This window comes from Trachypithecus francoisi, unplaced genomic scaffold, assembly GCF_009764315.1.
Source record: "Trachypithecus francoisi isolate TF-2019V2 unplaced genomic scaffold, Tfra_2.0 Lachesis_group2, whole genome shotgun sequence".
NCBI classification, from domain to species: domain Eukaryota; kingdom Metazoa; phylum Chordata; class Mammalia; order Primates; family Cercopithecidae; genus Trachypithecus; species Trachypithecus francoisi.
Genome location: NW_022681465.1, coordinates 26,843,156 through 26,864,314, shown reverse-complemented (window position 1 = coordinate 26,864,314; position 21,159 = coordinate 26,843,156). Strand labels below are relative to the sequence as shown.

At 41.2% G+C, this 21,159-nt stretch overlaps 1 protein-coding gene across 2 annotated transcripts in view; it reads right to left on the bottom strand.

Moving 5' to 3' along the window:
- The window catches only part of PJA2 (praja ring finger ubiquitin ligase 2), a 74,643-nt gene extending 61,520 nt beyond the window's left edge, over window positions 1-13,123 (bottom strand). Inside the window, exon 1 of one of the 2 annotated variants that reach the window (XM_033178960.1) lies at window positions 12,826-13,123. In XM_033178960.1, coding sequence (XP_033034851.1) covers window positions 12,826-13,108 — 283 coding nt within the window. In that variant the 5' untranslated portion in view covers window positions 13,109-13,123. The remainder of the gene's footprint in view (window positions 1-12,825) is intronic. The other variant, XM_033178961.1, reaches the window with a different exon arrangement.
- Between the last annotated feature and the right edge of the window lie 8,036 nt (window positions 13,124-21,159).

Here is a 21,159-nt window from a genome sequence, read left to right as displayed (position 1 = left end):
CTGGAGTGCAGTGACACGATCTCAGGGCACTGCAACTTCCATCTCCTGGGTTCAAGCAATTCTCCTGCCTCAGCCTCCTGAGTAGCTGGGATTACAGGCATGCATCACATCCGGCTAATTTTTGTATTTTTAGTAGAGATGGGGTTTCACCATGTTGGTCAGGCTAGTCTTGAACTCCTGACCTCATGATCCACCCCCCTCAACCTCCCAAAATGCTGAGATTACAGGGGTGAGCCGCCACACCCGGCCTAACATGTAAAGTTCTAACCATCGTAAAACCAAAAAAAAAAGGTGGGGGGGGAAGGGGGAGAAAGAGGAAAACAAGAGATACCAACAAAACTAGGAATGTAGAAATAAAATTTGTAAAAAGTAAAAATAAAACTCTATTAAAGTGAAAAGAAATCTAAAAGAAAAAATTGAGACATACAAAAAAATTCAGTGATAGTGTCAGTGCTATGGTTTGAATGTTTGTGCCATCTTCCAAAATTCTTAATCCACACTGTAATGGAAATAAAAAGTGGGGTCTTTTGAAAAGTGATTCCAGCACTTTGGGAGGCCGAGACGGGCGGATCACGAGGTCAGGAGATCGAGACCATCCTGGCTAACATGGTGAAACCCCGTCTCTACTAAAAAATACAAATAACTAGCCGGGCGACATGGCGGGCGCCTGTAGTCCCAGCTGCTTGGGAGGCTGAGGCAGGAGAATGGCGTAAACCCAGGAGGCGGAGCTTGCAGTGAGCTGAGACCCGGCCACTGCACTCCAGCCTGGGCGGCAGAGCGAGACTCCGTCTCAAAAAAAAAAAAAAAAAAAAAAAAAAAAAAAAAGAAAAGTGATTAAGTCGTAAGGGCTCTGCCCTCATAAATGGACTAGTACCTTATAAAAAGGCTGAGGGGGAACTACTTAGCCCTTCACGCTCTTTCATTTTCTGCTGTGTGAAGACAAGCACCAGGTGCCATCTCAGAAGCAGAGAGCAGCCCTCATCAAACACTAAACCCACTGGCACCTTGATTTTAAACATCTAGGCTCTAGAATTGAGAGAAATAAATTCTTTTCTTTTCTTTTCTTTTTTTTTTTTTTTTGAAACGGAGTCTCGCTCTGTCGCCCGCGCTGGAATGCAGTGGCTGGATCTCAGCTCATTGCAAGCTCCGCCTCCCAGGTTCATGCCATTCTCCTGTCCCAGCCTCCCGAGTAGCTGGGACTACAGGCGCCCGCCACCTCGCCCGGCTAGTTTTTTGTATTTTTTAGTAGACAGGGTTTCACCACGTTAGCCAGGATAGTCTCGATCTCCTGACCTCGTGATCTGCCCGTCTCAGCCTCCCAAAGTGCTGAGATTACAGGCTTGAGCCACCGCGCCCGGCGAAATAAATTATTTTCTTTATAAATTACCCAGTCTTAGGTATTTTGTCATAGCAGCAGGAACAGATTAAGACAGACAGCTATAACATCAAGATACAAAAGTCAGTACAGTAAACAGCTATAAAAAGTAATTTTAGAAATACACCATTTGTAGGAGTTCCACTTCTGCAGGGTATAGAAAGCTGGAGTGTCACTCCCACTTCAGTTGTGAAAGGGAGTGACTGCCAACAAGGGAAAGGAATGAAACCCTTCCTCAACACTTCTCCCTAGTAGGAAAAAAAAAAGCAACAAGTTTATTTTTATTTTATTTTTTGAGACGGAGTCTCATTCTCTTGCCCAGGCTGGAAGGCAGTGGCGGCATCTCGGCTTACTGCAACCTCTGCCTCTCAGGTTCAAGCAATTCTCCTGCCTCAGTCTCCCAAGCAGCTGGGATCACAGGTGCCTGCCATCACGCCCAGCTATTTTTTTGGTTTTTGTTTTCTTTTTAGTAGAGACAGGGTTTCACTATGTTGGCCAGGCTGGTCTTGAACTCCTGACCTCAAATGATCCGCCCATCTTGGCCTCTCAAAATGCTGAAATTACAGGTGTGAGCCACAGTGAACGGCCAACAACAACTTTAAACCACTAGGGAAGGGCAGCAATCTCTGTCCTCCATTGTGGTTTGAGTATGAGTAAAAGAAAAAGACCTTTACTCCTAGAGCAGAGTTAGGAAACTTAGTCCTGGCTCCTATACCGGTACATTAAAGATTTGCTACCACTGGGGAAGGAGCAGAAAATCTCTCCTGCACAAAACCTATCAAAGATATGGGCCAGGTGCAGAACTCAGGCTTGTAATCCCAGCACTTTAAGAGGCCAAGGTGGGAGGATCACCTGAGGTCGCACTTTGGGAGGCCGAGGTGGGAGAATCAGCTGGGGTCAGGAGTTCGAGACCAGCCTGGCCAACATGGGGAAACCCCATCTCTACTAAAAGTACAAAATTAGCTGGGCGTGGTGGCACATCGCTGTAATCCCAGCTACTTGGGAGGCTGAGGCACGAGAATCGCTTGAACCTGGGTGGCGGAGTTTGCAGTGAGCCGAGATCACACTAATGCACTCCAGCCTGGGTGACAAGAGTGCAACTCCGTCTCAAAAAAAAAGATATGAGGCAGAGTTTGGCTACCATGGAGAGAAGGTACAGCATCACTGGCCCATACCCAAAAACAAGAGACACAAGGCTTGCGTAACACTGAGTACAGATAAGGAAGACAAAGAAAACTCTGCATCCATCCCCAGGCTAGTCAGCATCAAGAAACAATAGTCTACTGCTGGGAATAATGACAGCATGTGGAGAAACTTCTCCACTGAGGTATGGGCACACATGAGAAAGCTGAAAGTTGACAGTGAAATAGGAACACTTAGAAAAATCAGGCACTTCAGCTGCCACACTAAGCTCAAGGTAACACGAAACACAATGCAACCGCAGAAACAAAATCCAAACCCATCTCAATCATGAATTAGACTGAATCAACGCCACACCACACTAAAAGCCTAGCAGATGCAGAAGCAGACTCACATCCAGACATAAGAATTATTTGCCGCAATCTCTACTGTTCTGCATATGAAGTCTTCCATTCAGTCAAAAATTACAAGACAAAAAAGCTAAGGAGGAAAAAACCCTCTTTATCAAGAGACAGCAATGAACAGAACCAGATAAGGCAAATAACAGAATTATCAGAGAAGAAAATTAAAATAACTATGATTACCCTTTTAAAGACTCGGCACAAAGGTAGGAACATGCATCAACTCATGAGAAATTTCAGGAGAGATGAAAATGGAAATGCAAAAAATAAAAAACACAGTAACAGAAATGAAGAATGCATTCTATGGGCTCATTAAAAAACTAGGGGAGGAAACTTTTAGTGAGCTCAAGATAAGTCAGGTCAGGCTCAGTGGTTCACGCCTGTAATCCCGGCATTTTGGGAGGCCAAGATGGGCGGATCACTTCAGGTCAAGAGTTCAAGATCAGCCTGATCAACATAGTGAAACTCGTCTCTAATGAAAATACAAAAAATTAGTGAGACATGGTGGTGCACGCTCATAATTCCAGCTACTCAGGAGGCTGAGATACGGAGAATCACTTGAACTCAGGAAGCAGAGGTTGCAGTGAGCCAAGATCACACCACTGCACTCCAGCCTGGGTGATGGACTGAGACTGTCTCAAAAAAAAAAAAAAAAAAAAAAAGATAAGTCAAAAGAAATGACCCAAGCCTACATCAAAAGCGATTTAAGTGAAAAGAAACACATTAAAAAACAACAGCAACAAAAACCAGAACAGAGCCTCCAAGAGCTGTAGACTCCATTAAATGAACCACCATGAATTTAACTGGAATCCCACAAATTGGCGGTGGGAGGGAGGACAGTGGAAACATTCGAAGATGCTGTGAATTTTTCAAACATTATTTAAAAGATCATAAATCCCAAGAAGCTCAGTGATTTCCCCCCTACAAAAGCAGTATAAATATAAAACAAACAAAAATGTGCACATATCCCATGATGTAACATCTCTAACCTGCTATAAAAAATGAATGATATGGCCCGGCACGGTGGCTCACACCTGTAATCCCAGCACTTTGGGAGGCAGAGGTGGGTGGATCACAAGACCAGGAGATCGAGACCATCCTGGCTAACATGGTGAAACCCTGTCTCTACTAAAAAAAATACAAAAAAAATTAGCCAGGCGTGGTGGCGGGTGCCTGTAGTCCCAGCTACTCGAGAGGCTGAGGCAAGAGAATGGAGCGAACCTGGGAGGCTGAGCTTGCAGTGAGCCAAGACCGTGCCACTGCACTCCTGTCTGGGAGACAGAGCAAGACTCCATCTCAAAAACAAAAAAACAAAAAACAAAACAAAACAAAAAACGAATGATACATGCCTGCAATCCCAGCACTCTGGGAGCCCAAGGAAGGCAGATCACTTGAGGCCAGGAGTTGTGAGACTAGCCTGGCCAACGTGGTAGAACTCTGTTAAATACAAAAATTAGCCAGGTGTGGCGGCGAGAGCCTGTGTGATCCCAGCTACTTGGGAGGCTGAGGCTTGAGAATCACTTGAACTCAGGAGGTGGAGGTTGCAGTGAGCTGAGACGGCGCCACTGCACTCCAGCCTGGGCAACAGAGTGAGACTCTGTCTCAAAAACAACCACTACCACCATCACCAACAGCCTGGGCACAGTGGCTCAGGCCTGCAATCCCAGCATTTCTAGAGGATAAGGTGGGAGAATTGCTTGAGTCTAGAAGTTGGAGGCTACAGGGAGACAAGCTTGTACTACTGCACTACAGCTTGGGCAATAGAGCGAGACCTTGTCTCAAAAAACAAACACATAAAATAAAATTTAAAAACCACTGATAAAACATATCTGATACTGACAGTAGAAAAAGCAACTAAATAAGAATCACAGCCAACTTCTTATTTGAAACTGTGCAAGTCAAAAGATAATATACAGCATCCTTAATATTAGAAACACTGTGAACAATAAATGTATATCCAGCAAAATCTTTCAAAAGAAAAAGTGAAACAAAGTATTTGTGAGACAATCTTCGGACTTTGTTATCAGTAGACCTGAAGTGCAAGAAATGTGAAAGGAAGTTCTTCATGCAGGAGTAAGCACTGGAAAAGAGGCCATTATAACAAAGAAAATAATTTTAATTTAACTTATACTACTTTAAATTCAAATTTAAATAGCTACACTGGCTAAAGACTACTATACTAGACAGCACAGGAATAAAACAAACATTACAAGGTATTATGCATTTATGGCATTTGTAAAAGGTAAAACAGTAATAGCGCAAAAGGAGAAATTGTAAATATACATTGTAAATGTACTGTTGTAGAGCTCTGACACTATGAAAAATGTGGCATAATATTGCTTCAATATAGTATATTATTAAAGATGTATAATATAAATCACAGAGAAGCCAATAACTTTTTAAAAGAGAAAAAGTTAAGTTTAAGTAGTGAGCCAATGGTCAAGATAAAATGGACTCAAAAACAGGGATCAGAGTAGGTAGAAAACAATTGATTGTATATTTAAATCCAACTACATCAACAATTACATTAAATGTAAACAGTCTAAACACTTCAATTTAAAAACAGATTTTTCAAGATGAATTTAAAAAGGCTGTCTAGAACAAACTCATTTTTCTTTTTTCAATTATACTTTAAGTTCTAGGGGACATGTGCACAACAGAGCAAACCCATTTTAAACAAAAGACAGATTAAATGGATGGAAAATAATACACAAACACTAAAAGAAGGCTGGAGAGGCAATATTAATATTAGATAAAGTAGACTTTGGAATGAGGAATACTATCACAGATAAAGAGGGCATTACATAATGATAAAGGGGTTCGTTCACCAAAAAGTTTTAACAATCCTAAATTTACATACACCTAACAGGAGGTTCAATACACATGATGCAAAAACTGAAAAGGAGAAATAAATAAACTCACCATTATACTCGGAGACTTCACTCTTCTCTCAATGATCAATGAAACAAACAAAAACTCAGTAAGGAAACAGAAGGCCTAACAAGCACCATCAATCAACTTGACATAGAATACTCCATCGCTAAACAGCAGAATACACATTATTTTGAAGTGGACATGGAACATTTACTGAGAGTAACCATATTCTGGTCATACAACAACCATGAAAGAATTTAAAACAAATTATACAAAGAAAGAGACATGCAAAATCACCAAATATTTGGAAATTAAACAGCAGCCTCCATGGGTCAAAGTGGACGTGATGTAAGAACTTTAAAAATAATCAGTTCATCAAATTTGTGTGAGCACCTTGGGCAGTGCTTGGAAGGCAAAGAAAAAAGGTCTCAAATCAATGACCTAAGCTTACACCTTAATAAATCAACACAGAGGAATTTAAACCCAAAGCATATAGAAGAAATAGTAAGGAGTAGAATCAATAAAACTGAAAATAAAAAAATCAAAAAGCAATCAAATAAAAAGTTGACTTTGAAAAGATTAATAAAATAAACCTGGAACCAAATAAAAACATGAGAGGTCACACTGCTAATAACAAGAATGAAAGGAAAGACATCACTACAGATGTTATGGGCATCAAAATAATTAAGAAATAATTGTATGACAATGAATAAATGAAATAAGACAAATGCCTTGAAAGACAAAAACTACTAAACCGCACTTAGTGAGTGACTCATACAAAGACTGAAAGCTTTCAAGAAGAAACAGATGACCCTAATAATCCTGTATCTATTAAAGGATGATTGGACGTATCCTTTGAAGCCTTCCAACAAAGAAAATTCTAGGACCAGAAGAGTTCACGTGCAAACTCTAAAAAAAAAATTATAAAACAAATAATACTAATCCTAATAAAAATTTTTTCAAAAATATAAGAAGAAACACTTTGCAACTCTACGAAGCCAGCATTACGTGAAAAAGTATCTTTCATGAACATAGATGCAAAACAAAAAAAAAAAAATATTTCACCAATTTATAAAAATGATACTAGATAATACACCATCACCAAGTGAGGTTTAGCCACAGAATGGAAGATGATTCTACATTCGCAAATAAGTTAATGTAATTCATCACATTAACACAGAAACAAACCATATTATTATCTCAATAAATACAGTAAAAATACCTGACTAAACTCAACATCCACTCACGATTAAAAACAAAAACAAAACAAAAAAAACAAAACAAAACAAAAAAAACTCTTGGCCAGGCACAGTGGCTCATGCCTATAATCCCAGCACTTTGGGGGGCCAAGGCAGGAGGATCATGAGGTCAGGAGTTCAAGACCAGCCTGGCCAACATGGTAAAACCCCATCTCTACAAAAATACAAAAAATTTAGCCAGGTGGCGTGTACCTGTAATCCCAGCTACTCAGGGGGCTGAGGCGGAAGAATCGCTTGAACCCACGAGGAGGTGGAGGTTGTAGTGAGCCGAGATGGGGCCACTGCACTCCAGCCTGGGCAACAGAGCAAGACTCCGTCTCAAAAACAACAACAACAAAAAACTCTCAACAATCCAAGAACAGAATGGGAACATTCTCAATATGATAAAAGGCCACTTGTCTTAGTCCATTAGGACTGCTATAACAAGCTCCCATAGACTGAAGTGGCTTATAAACAACAGAAATTTATTTCTCGGCTGGGCTCGGTGGCTCACACCTGCAATTCCAGCACTTTTGGAGGCCAAGGCAGGCGGATTACCTGAGGTAAGGAGTTTGAGACCAGCTTGGCCAACATGGTGAAACCCCGTTTCTAATAAAAATACAAAAATTAGCCGGGCATGGCGGCACACGCCTGTAATCCCAGCTACTCAGGAGGCTGAGGCAGGAGAATTGCTTGAGCCTGGAAGACCGAGGTTGCAGCGAGCTGAGATTGCGCCACTGCACTCCAGCCTAGCCAACAGAGCAAGACTCTGTCTAAAAAAGAAAAAAGAGAAAGAAATTTACTTCTCACAGTTCTGGAAGCTGGGAAGTCCAAAATCAAGGTGCTGGTAGATTCAATGTTTGGTGAGGGTTACTTCCTGGTTCACAGACTGTAGTTTTTTCACTGTGTTCTCATATGGCATAAGGGGATAGGAGCTCTCTGGGACCTCTTTTATAAGCACACAAATCCATTAATGAAGGCAGAAGCCTCATGACCTAATCACCTCCCTGAGACCCCATCTCCAAATACCCTCACAATGGGGATTATGTTTCAACACTATGAATGTTGGAATGACGTAAGCATTCAACCTATAGCACCACTCTATCACACTCAATAATGAAAGATTCAAAGCTTTCTTCTTAAGATCAGGAACAGAGAAGGATATCTGCTTTCACCACTGCTATTCAACATCATACTGGAGGTCTTAGTCAGTCTAATAAGAAGAAAAGGTAGAGGGAATTACATACAAATTGAAAACGAATAAAACGGATCTATATTTGCCAATAACATGATTCTCTACATAGGACAATTCCAAAGAATCTACAAAAAATTTACTCGAATAAATGAATTTAGCAAGGTTGCAAGAATCAAGGTGAATATGCAAAAACCAACTGTATTTTTACATATAGCAGTGAATAACTGGCAACTAAAATTTAAAAAATTATTTATAATAGTATCAACTGTTACTTAGATATAAATCTAACAAAATGAGCAACATCTTTATGATGCAACTACAAAATGCTGACAAAGGAAATGAAAGAAGACCTACATAAATGGAGACAACATGTATTCATGAATTGGAAGACTCAAGATGTTGATTCTTCCTAAATTGATCTATGCATTCAACACAATCCAAACTAAAATCCCTTCAGGACTTTTTGTAGAAACCAACAGGCTGCCTCTAAAAGTTTTATGGTAAAGTTAGAATAGTCAAGGCAATTTTGAAAAAGAATAAAGTTCAAGGATTCATATTACCTAATTTCAACACTTTATTATAAAGTAAAAATAACCATGACAACTTAGTATTGGCAGAATTACAGGCACAAAGATCAAGAGAAAAGTACAGGAACAGATTCACCTATATGGTCAACTGACTTTTGACAAAGTTAATTTAATGGGGAAAGGAAAGCAGTCCCAACAAATGGTGCTAGAACTGTATATACACCTGAAAAGAAAATGAGCCTTGACCCTTACTACACACCATATACAAAAACTAACCCAAAATGTATAATGTGCCTTGACATAAAAGCCAAAACTAGAAAACGTATAGAAAAATCATAAGAGTAAATCTGCACAACTTTGCATTAGGCAAAGAGTTCTTAGAACACAGAAGCACAAATCATAAGAAAAAGTTGGTAAGATGAATTTATCAAAATTAAAAGCTCTTCTTTTAAAGTTAGGAAAATGAAAAAAAAAAGCTTCAGATTGCACTGTGTGTGTTTATGAATCTCTGTGTCAAATGAGTTGTATTAAGACTGCATTAAAAAATGCTTACAATTCAGTAAGACAAACCACCCATTTTTTTTGTTTTGTTTTTCAAAGAGCAAAAGATGTCAACAGATCTTTTGCTCATTAAGACATACACTTGAGCAAATTCTCAGCACCATGAGTCATCTGGTAAATGTATATTAAAATCCCAGTATGATACTACTACATACCCACTAAAAGAGCTAAAATTTAAAAGACTGAAATAACCAAGTGCTGAGGACGATGTGGAGCAACTGGAACTGTCATATACTGCTGACGGATATGTAAAGTAGGACAACCACTCTGGAAAACAGCTTGGCAGTTTCTTACAAAGTTAAATATCCATGTATCATACAACCCAACAAGTTCCATTTCTAGGAATTTACCAAGAAAAAAAGATGTTCACAAAAATTCAAAATAAATGAATGTTCACTGAATAAATGAATGTTCAATAAATGAAGGTTATTTATTAATAACAGCCCCAAACTGTAAACAATCCAAGTATCTGTAAATAGGTGGAATGGTCAACAAACTAGTAAGTCATACCAAGGAATTCTATTCAGCAATGAGATGAGATGAACCAGTTAAGTACAGAAAAACATGGATAATCCTGAAAAACATGCCAAGAGAAAAAGTCAGATACAAAAGAGTATGTATTACACAATTCCACTTACATGAAATTCTAGAGAAAATGATACCAATTTATAGCAAGAAAAAAAGGATGAGTGCTTTCCTAGTCCTCAGGGTGAAATTGTGATTGATTGCAAAAGGCAACTTTGGAGGAGATGAAAATATTCTATACCTTAATCGTGACATGAAAATATTCCACTCTTGACTGTGGTGGTGGTCACAGAATACACATTTGTCAAAAACAAAATACACTGTACATTTTAAATAAGTACATTTTATTGTATCTAAATTATCCTCAATAAGGTTGATTTTCTAAGAAGGTGATCTCTCAGGAAAATATAAACCAGGGAATACTGGTGATGACCACATATACCACCTCAAAAGATGTCAAAAATATATATATAAGAAAACTCTTTTATGGTTTTTAAAAATGTCAGAAACAACAACATAATCATCTTGGAAAGCCAAGACTAGAAGGAAATATTTTAATATAGGCGGCTTTACCAGAAAGCTTCAGCAAACATCATAATTAATGCTAAAACATCAGAAGCATTCCCCCTTAAAGTCAGAAACAATGACATGTTTTTAGCTATCAGTGCTATTAGTTTTTAATCTATCAGTGCTCAACATTTTATAGGATGTATAATTGCAAAAGCAATGAGAAAAACACGTAAATTATAAAAACTGAAAAGGAAACCACAAAACTGTGACTATCTCCTGATAATCAACTCAATAAAATAATTTGATACATGATAGAAAACTCAAAAGTTTGGCATAACCAGAGAAAAAGAGAGAGGAATGTTATTGAAAGTTTCCATCCACCACACGAATCAAACCATAAAATAGCTAGGAATACTGGGAAGGAATGTTATACGTATGAAGAAAAAAAAGAAAAACTATAAAAATTTCCCTAAAAATATAAAACAAGATGTGAATAAAATGGAGAGGCCACACTTCTGAGGACAGAGACTCAATACTATGAAGATCAGTTGTCTCCAAGTTAATCTAAAATTTCAATACAACCTTATTCAAAATAGCTAAGGATTTTTAGTTGAGTCTAAAGTTTACCTAGAAGAAGAAGTGTGTAAGAAACATTCAAGAATATTTTCAACAAGAGTAATAAAGAGGGAGAAAGGGTTACCAAAATTTAAAACATGCATAATCTTTTAACTGAGCAACTCCACTTCTAGGAACCCATGCTCCAGAAATAATCACACATAGAGGAAGTTTACTGAATTGTAAACAGTGGCAGACAATCAGGATGCAAGCAGGACTAGAAGTGGAAGCAGTACTTTTTATCTTACATTCTTCCATACTGCTTAATTTTTTTAAATCAAGGATGAGTTAAAATTTGTAATTAAACATCGATCAATTAATTAGAAAGTTATTTGCATTGCAAATCATTATTTGTGATACCAGAAAGAAACTACAATTAAATGTCTTTCAAAAAGAGAATAGAATAAATTATAGGCCATTCAAACTGATACCAGTTAGCCTTTAAAAAAGTATTAGGGAGACCTTTATGTAACAAGTAAAGATGTTCAACATATGTAATTAAATCAATAAGCAAGCGGTATGCAAACATGTTTGGTATATGGTATAGCCTCCCTCAAAAAAAAAAAAAAACTTTACGTGTACGTTTATGTGTTTAGAAGTGCATTTGTAAGAGGATTTTGAAAAATGGACACTAAACTGTCAACTTTACACTGGAGTGGGACTGGGGAATGAAAAGAAATATTCTAATTTTACCTAACAGTCCGTTATTTATATTGTTGAAACGTACATCAAACTTGCCATGTCTGTAATGAAATTTTAAAATTAAGTGGTTATCTCATATAACATTGACATGAATCCCAAAAGACAATTACAACACTGAAAAATATAGTTTAAACGTTTATTACTGTTATCCTCAGGTTTATTCACATACACTTCACATAACCTGTAGCCTTCAGCAAAGGTGACTGCCATTTTAAAGAAATGTGACCAAATATTTCATGATAAAACAGAATACATTAAGCGTGTAATGAAAATTTTAAACTTCACAGAACCAGCAGACTCAAAAGAAGTGCCTATGCGGATGTAAATTTTTTTTTTTAATGTCAGGAGAGGGAACTCTCAGATTACTCTTCCTCCCTGCAAAATGACTATTTACCACCTCCCTTTGCTTCAACTTCGTCTGAGCGTCTTCAAGCTCACCATTTTGAATGTGCGCAAAATGATTAACAGTCATCTGAGGGAGGCCAAATTAAAGGTGCATCTGCAAGAGGAGCTCTGGCCTGACATCGCTAACAGAGAACAGCCCTGGCGGAAGGGTGCTGATCCCGGGAGTAGAGCGGCTGCTGCGGCTCGAGCGGGGTGTCTGCGTGCCGAGCCTCACTGACAATTGGGGAAAATGCAGACGCCCAGCAGAGCGACGGCAACGGAAGGCTCCTCGGGGGAGGGGGACTGCAGGCCTGTGGCGTAAGATGGTTCCGCTCTACGCGGGGTGACGGGAAACCAGCAGAAGGGGGGTGTGAGGTATTGGTTGGGGGGCACATCTTGGACAGTGGCGAGTGTACGGGAAAGCCAGCGGGGTCCTTGGCCAAGTCACCAAGGACAGCAGAAGAGGCAGCAGGGAAGAGCGGCAGCGGAGACCCCGATACCAACCGATGTCATCCGTCGGGGGGCGGCGGGCGCGACCGTCCCGGATAGGAGCGCGGCCCGGGTCCGGGCTGGACAGGGCCCAGGAGGCGAAGAAGGGTTCCCACAGCCATCAACCCCACCCACCATGGCCGGCGCAGCAGGCCAGGGACAGGCCCAGCTCCTTCCCGAGGCTAGAGATAGAGAAACTGAGGAGCAGAACGCAGCAATTTCCTCGCCCCGACCCCCACACTCCCTACAGCGGAACAAGCCAGATTGAAAAAAAAAAAAAAACCCTCACCGAAATGTGCAGCGGCTCCGGAGCGAGAACAGCGCTCGAACCTCCACCCGCCACCACCGCCTTCTTCTCCGCCTCCAACTCCTCCCCCGCCGAACACGCAGCGGCTGGCGGCTGTGGCGGCGGCAGCGGCGGCGGTGGCGGCGGCGGAAGCAGAGGCGGTGGCGGCGAGTCCCGCCCCTTGCGCCGCGGTTGAGGCGAAGGAGGAGAGTACGCAAGCCCCGCCCTCATGGCAGAGATGACCAATCGGCTTACAGGATCTCTGCTGGGGGGGGGGACAATGCATACGCCCAATCAGAACCTGAGGAGTGGGCTTACGTCAATGGTTGGGACGTGGCAGAAAAAGGGAAGAATACTTGGACCTTCTCTACAGCCTGCTCCCCCATCTCCCTCAGGGGGGAGTTCACCATTGGCTGAAGAGCGGAAAGACGAAGCCGACTCCGTCCCCCACCCCCAGCCGGGCCCACCTCGTTTCCCTGCAGTACTGCGACGTTTGGGGAGGGGGCGGAGCACCGTGTAGGAGCTAAAACAGCGCGGCCTTTTGTGGTTTGGGCTGAGAGAAAAGGGCGGGGTCTCAGGGAAAGGGAGGTGGGTGTGGAGAACTAACAGGAGGACTGGCGCAGTTAGGCTTTTTCGGAAATTCTAACAGCAACAACCAAAATGGAGGCATTAAAATCGATCCTGATTTGACTGGAAACCTGATTAACAAGGTTAAGGTCTGGCATAAAGTTCAGTTACAATTCAGATATCGGTGGGAGAAATAAAATGACAGGAGGAAAGGCTCGTTTACCCACCCTGACCCTGGGCACTATATGGCGCTTTCCACCCTCCCTTTCCGCGCTGACCCTTGCCCCTGGCTTCTTATTCTGCTGGGGCGGGGTTCAGAGGAGGCCTGCCTTTCTTCTCTATAGCCTTGGGCTGACCACAGCCTCCCAGCCTGCATCTTGAGGCTGTTTGTCAAGCCGGGAAGTAACAGCTCCCATGACATGCAGCCAAAATAAATGCAACAGCTGTAGTCCCCGGACACCTTGCTTAATTTAAACCTGGGTAACAGTTTAGTTAATTATGTCAGTGATACAAAACTGTGTCTTCGTTCCGCACATGTTCTTTTTATTCATCTTGAAACGTGTCCGCTTCTCTGATTACAGTCCCGCTGTCTTCTCTTATTCCCTACCCCCGAGCCGTCGCCCGGTGCCCAGGATATATTCATCGCGACCCCTCCCCCACGAATTAAGAGCCCCACTTCTTGTGCTGTCCCCTTAACAACTGCAAACTCTCTTGCCTGTGAACTGAGACAAATTTTTTCGCTGTTGTTGGAAACAAATTACCCAAAATTTACTGTAGAAATTTAGGTTTATGAGGATTTGCCAGACATTTTGTGAAATCCCATCTGAATCCCAGCCCACTCCTGTAGTACATTTCTTACCAAGAAACCATTCCTCGCTTGATATTACCCTGCCTTTACACGTGTTGCTGTAGGAGTTCTGACTCTAACCATCCAAGTACCTCTTTGAAAAAAACAAAATTCTTATTTTAATTACATTTCCCTAATTTCCCTTTAGGGTGTTCCAGATTGGCCCACTTGGAACATTAACCTGTTCTGGAAGGCAGGGATTCCCAAATTTCAACCTTTTTCATACTGTATCTGTGTATACTACTCACTATCCTTTTTTCTTTAAATGTATGTTTTCTTTAATTTCTTTAAGGAGACTTTATAAAAGTACTATAAATGGAAAACTAGCATCACCTATTATAAGTTGAAAGTAACTGTAAGAAAAATGAATGCAAGACAATGTTTTTAAATTGTGGCTACAAATTGTTGCCCACTAAAGGCTCTAAGTCTAAAGACAACTCTCTTTGTTAAAAGGGCAAGCTATCAAGCATTAGACACACATTAAAGATACAGCACTCAAATGGTATTTTTATCATGATATCATCAAAGGATAGAAAAAATAGAGCTAGAACAACAATCACTTTCTCACTACATGAGTCATTGTTTTTAATCCTGCATGCATGTCCCAACTACAGTTAACCAAGGCATCATAAGTGAACTCTTACTATGAGAAACACTGGTATGGAGGCTGAAAAAGCCTGTACTCTAGAATCAAACAGACATATTCACATACTGGCTCCTGCATTTGTAGTCATGTGCCTCTGGGGCAATCTACTTTGTTCTCTGACCTCAGTTTCCAATTTATTATAAATATGGGAAAGTAATAATACCAATTCATGAGTTGTATAGATTAAATAACCCTATCAATGTAAAGCATATCATGCCTACAATGAAGTACTAAATACATAATAGCTTATGTATTGTATTACTACATAGAGATAATAGTATGTATTATTTGCTTATATGTATTATTGTTGATTCCAGGGTTGGGAAGCACTACCTAAGGCAATGGATTGAAGGTACTACATGATATTCTGCAGTGGTTCCTAAAGTGTATTATAATCCGTACACCTACAGCATCAGCATTACTTGGGAACTTTTAAAAAATGCAAATTCTGGCAAGGCGTGGTGACTCATTCCTGTAATCCCAGCACTTTCGGAGGCTGAGGTGGGCAGATCACTTGAGGTCAGGAGTTCAGGACCAGCCTGGCCAACATAGTGAAACCCTGTCTGTACCCAAAAATACAAAAATTAGCTGGGCATGGTGGCACATGCCTGTAGTCCCAGCTACTCAGGAGGCTGAAGCAGGAGAATCCCTTGAACCCAGGAGGCAGAGGCTGCAGTGAGCCGAGATCGTGACACTGCACTCCGGCCTACGTGACAGAGTGAGACTGCCTCAAAAAATAAAAATAAAAATAAAAAATAAATATATACATAAAATGCAAATTCTCAGGTGTCAACCTCAGACTTGAATCAGAAACTCTAGGTATGTTGCCCAGCTGTATTTTTACAAGCCTTCCAGGTAATTCTGATATACATAAAGTTTGATGACCACTAATTTAAATAGAAGAAGGCTCAGTCAAGGAGTGAGAGGATCTACGTTCTAATCATAGCCTTAGAGTGATGTCAGCCAAAATGAAGGTGTAAGGACCTCTGAAAATTCTCTTCAGCAATGAGAACACTGGCAAAATTGTCAGAACTAACTTTTTTAGAACTCTGAAAATTTACCAAACGTTTGCAGCAATCCAGGGAGTATTTATTCAAACAGCTGAATTTCTAAGAACAGCCAGTTTTGTGTCATTTTGACTTGCCCTACTCTGACAGTCACATGTCCAGGTCCACTGTAGCTTTGAAAACCAACAGCCCACAATTGTGAAAATGAGCAGGCTGGTAGCCAGCAGGGGAAGTAGAATGGTGCTGGAGCTCCTTTAAAGAGCCTAATTTCCAGAGAACTGTCATTATTTGACCTATCTGGTGGTTCTGCAGATTGTACAAGGCTGCCTTTATTTGATTTCACTCCAGACTCACCCAGTGCAAAGACTTTTCCCCAGGGGTCATTTGTCAAAAACAAAAACATTGATTAACTTTGCCACTGTGTTAGGCAGTGCAAACAGTTGGGGCCAAATACAGCTTAACCAAACACTTGAAAGTGATGCAGGACAAGTGGGCCCCAAAATTGGGGCTTAGCCCAGGAAGGTTCTTGGCTTCACCCAGGGAAAAATTTGATGGCAAGCTGCTGGTGTTAGACAGTGATTTTTATTGAAGTGGCAGTGTACAGCAGCAGCAGAGATACTGCTCGTTGCACAGCAGTGGTAACCCATGGGCAGTGTGCCCAGAGTACCAGCATATGGGCTGTTGGAAGCTGTATTTAAACCCACTTTTAATTATATGCTAATTAAGAGGTATATTATTAGAACCTTCTAGAGGTGAGGAGTTTTTAGATCCATATAAGGTAATTTTCAGGCCGTTGCCATGGCTTGTTGCCATGGCATTTGTAAACAGTCATGGTCCCAGCAGGAGTGTCTTTATAGTAATGAACAGTGTGGGCAGCTAGAGGTCACTTTTGTTGCCCTTTGCTGGTTTCAGCTGGATTCTTTACTGCACTCTGTTTCTACCACATCCTGCTCTGGTAAAAGCAGTAGTGATGGGTAGGACCAGTGCTCAAAAAACAAATCCTGCTAATCTCCTACCTCAAAAGGTAAAGCTAGAGAATGAGATGTCCATAGGAACTTTGAAAAACTCTGATATGGTTTGGCTATGTCCCCACCCAAATCTCATCTTGAATTCCCATGTGTTGTAGGAGGGATCTGGTGGGAGGTGGTTGAATCATGGGGCAGATCTTTCCTGTGTTATTTTCATGATAGTGAGTAAGTCTAACAAGGTCTGATGGTTTTAAAAAGGGGAGTTTCCCTGCACAAACTCTCTTCTCTTGTCAGCCACCACATGAGACATTACTTTTACCTTCTGCCATGATTGTGAGACCTCCCCGGCCAAGTGAAACTTCAAGTCCAATAAACTTCTTTCTTTTGTAAGTTGTCCAATCTCAGGTATGTTTTTATGGCAGTGTGAAAATGGACTAATACAGCGAATTGGTACCAGTAGAGTGGGGCATTGCTGAGAAGATACCCGAAAATGTGGAAGTGACTTTGGAACTGGGTGACAGACAGAGGATGGAACAGTTTGGAGGGCTCAGAAGAAGACAGAAAAATGTGGGAGAGTGTGGAACTTCCTAGAGACTTGTCGAATGGCTTTGCCCAAAATGCTGATAATTATGTGGACAATGAAGTCCATACTGAGGTGGTCTCAGATGGAGATGAGGAACTTGTTGGGAACTGGAGCAAGGGTGACTCTTGTTTTGTTTTGGCAAAGAGACTGGCAGCATTTTGCTCCTGCCCTAGAGATTTGTGGAACTTTGAACCTTTTGAAAGAGATGATTTAGGGTATCTGGCAGAAGGAATTTCTAAGCAGCAAAGCATTCAAGAGGTGACTTTGGTTCTGTTAAAGGCATTCAGTTTTATAAGGGAAGCAGAGCATAAAAGTTTGGAAAATTTGCAGCCTGACAATACAATAGAAAAGAAAATCTCATTTCCTGAAGAGAAATTCTGACCAGCTGCAGAAATTTGCATAAGTAAGGAGGAGCCAAATGTTAATCTGGAAAATGTCTCCAGGGCATGTCAGATGTCTTCACAGCAGCCCCTTGCATCTTAGGCCTGGAGGCCCAGGAGGAAAAAATAGTTTCTTGGGCCAGGCCCAGTGTCCCTATGCTGTGTGCAGTCTACTGATTTGGTACACTGTGTCCCAGCCACTCCAGCTGTGACTGAAAGGGGCCAACATAGAGCTCAGGCCATGGCTTCAGAGGGTGCAAGCCCCAAGCCTTGGCAGCTTCCTTGAGGTGTTGTACCTGTGAGTGCACACAAGTCAAGAATTGAGGTTTGGGAACCTCCACCTAGATTTCAGAGGATATGTGGAAACACTTGGATGCCTAGGCAGAAGTTTGCTGCAGGGACAAGACCCTCATGGAAAACCTCTGCTAGGGCAGTGAGAAAGGGAAATGTGGGGTTGTAGCCCCCACACGGGTCCCTACTAGGGCACTGCCTAGTGGAGCTGTGAGAAGAGGGTCACCATCCTCCAGACCCCAGAATGGTAGCTCCCCTGACAGCTTGCACCATGTGCCTGGAAAAACTGCAGACACTCAACGCCAGCCCATGAAAGCAGCTGAGAGGGAGGCTGTACCCTGCAAAGTCACAGGGGAGAGCTGCCCAAAATGGGAACCCACCTCTTGTATCTGCGTGACCTGGATACGAGACATGGATTCGAAGGAAATCATTTTGGAGCTTTAAGATTTGACTGCCCTGCTGGATTTTGGACTTGCCTGGGGCCTGTAGCCCCTTTGTTTTAACCAGTTTCTCCCATTTGGAATGGCTATATTTACCCAATGCCTGTACCCCCATTTATCTAGCAAGTAACTAACTTGCTTTTGATTTTACAGGCTGATAGGCAGAAGGGACTTGCCTTGTCTCAGATGAGACTTTGGACTGTGGACTTTTGAGTTAACGCTGAAATGAGTTAAGACTTTTGGGGACTGTTGGGAAGGCATGATTGGTTTTGAAACGAGATTTGGGAGGGGCCAGGGGCAGAATGATATAGTTTGGCTGTGTCCTCACCCAAAACTCATCTTGGATTCCCATGTGTTGTAGAAGGGACCTGGTGGGAGGTGGTTGAATCATGGCGGCAGGTCTTTCCTGTACTGCTCTCATGATAGTGAATAAGTATCACAAGATCTGATGGTTTTAAAAAGGGGAGTTTCCTCGCACAAACTCTCTTCTCTTGTCTGCCACCATGTGAGACATGCCTTTCACCTTCTGCCATGACTGTGAAGCCTCCCCAACCACGTGAAACTGTAAGTCCGATAAACCACTTCGTTTGTAAATTGCCCAGTCTCAGGTATGCTTTTATCAGCAGTGGGAAAATGGCCTAATAGAAACTCCAACACATTCCTGGGGATCTAGAAGCTCACGCACATGCCTACAGCTGTGAGAAACTGTTCATACACTCAGAAAGACCTGTGAAGAACCTAAGCATTCACCTTAGGCTGATCTTGAGGCTCTACATAAGTAGGAAGTGAAGGCTAAGGGAGAGTTATTAACTGCCTGCTTTAGTGTTGAAGCCATGTTCCTGTACTCCAGTACACACACAGACCATCAGTAAACACTGGGAGATATATTGTTTCCAGGCCTTTAAGAAAATATGTCTACTCATTAGCAGAACACTAAGCTAAGCAAGCAGAAACATTAAACTAACCAAGCAGTGGGAGTGGCCACACAGGACAAAGAATATAGACTTCATAGTAGTTCAGAAAAGTGACTAAACAAGCAGCAATAAACAGAAGCAACAACAAAAATGTCCAGGAAGGAGAAAGACTCCATTTTCCAGAGCTGCCATATCATATTTTTTAAATGTCTGGTTTTCAACAGAACCAGAAGTCAGTTCTTCAAAAATATATATATTTTTAAACGATGAACCTTTCACTAGACTGAACAAGAGAAAAAGAAAAAAAGACTCAAATTCCTAAAATCAGGAATGTTAGAGGAGACATTATTACTGACCTTACAGAAATAAAAGGTTAACATAAGGAAATACTGAGAACATTTGTATGCTGACAGGCTAGAAAACCTTGATAAAATGACAAATCTCTGGAAAGACACAAACTACCAAAACTGACTCAAGAAGAAATAGGAATTCTAATCTTAGCCTTTTCATTTATGACCTTGGGTTGATTATCTACTTTTCTTGAGCCTTAGTTTCCTGAGCTAGAAAATAGAGATAATAACATAATACATGTGTCATAGCATTTAAATGAGGTGGTGACTATAGAGAGGTTTTATTAGTTATATATTAGTCACTGTAATAAACCAACTTCTCAAGTCTTAGTAGCACAACATAATATTGCTTATTATTAAAAAGCCGTTTAGCAGAATCAGCAGGATGTTCTACTTCACATTTAGGAAACTGAGGTCTACCATCTTTGATATATGTCTTTCATGATCAGTCTGAGTATCGATATCCAGCCAACAGAATGGAGAAAGCATGGAGAAAGTGAGTTTGAAATATTTCTGAGATTTCTATTGATCTAGCAGGCAAGTCATTGTCATTAGCAATCATGATCTGCCAGCAGATCACCTTGAATCTGTGGAGGCTTGCTGTTAGGCTATGATAGGGTTAGTCTATTTCAGCTTTGCTTTTATTGTTAGGATATATCCCTTATTGCCAAGTCATGGTCCTGACTCACAGAGTTACCCTTCTGGGGTCTCAACTGAAAGCCTGGGATATTTACCAAGGTCTCTTTTTCTCTTGGCAGGACTTACATTCCTGTCTTTGTCTGCTGGGCCATATGACTGCTGAAACCTTCTTAGCTCTTTATTGTTGTCTCAGTTGGTATTTTCTGCTGGTTTTCTTGTGGTCTTGCTCTTTGCATAAATCATTTAGGAGTCAGCTAATAACTTGAGGGAAACTTGTATAAAGGTTTTTAGTTTCCTTCTTTGCAGTTCTCTCCTCTTGTGGGTATTTCCTCTTGAGTTCAGCCATTTTGGCAACCTTGAACTCTTACCTCTGTCTCTTCTGTGTACTAAGGGTCCTTGGTGTATCCACTTTCTGTTTGAACTCTTCCTTGGTATCACAATTTGGTAAATTTGCTCTTAGGGAAAAGTCAGTATGAATGTGAAACTCACTTCCTGAGTTACCCTTTTCTCAAGGATCATAAGCTCTCAAGTCTTTCCAACACTGCTAATTTTTTATGCCTTCAAACATTTGTTGTATATATTTTCCTAGTGTTTATTGTGCTGTCAGTGGGTAGGTTAGTCTGATAGGAATTAATTAGGAGCAGAATTCAACCAGAAGCACACCAGACAATTGTTTTAAAGTTTTAATAGGAAAATGCATTTTTA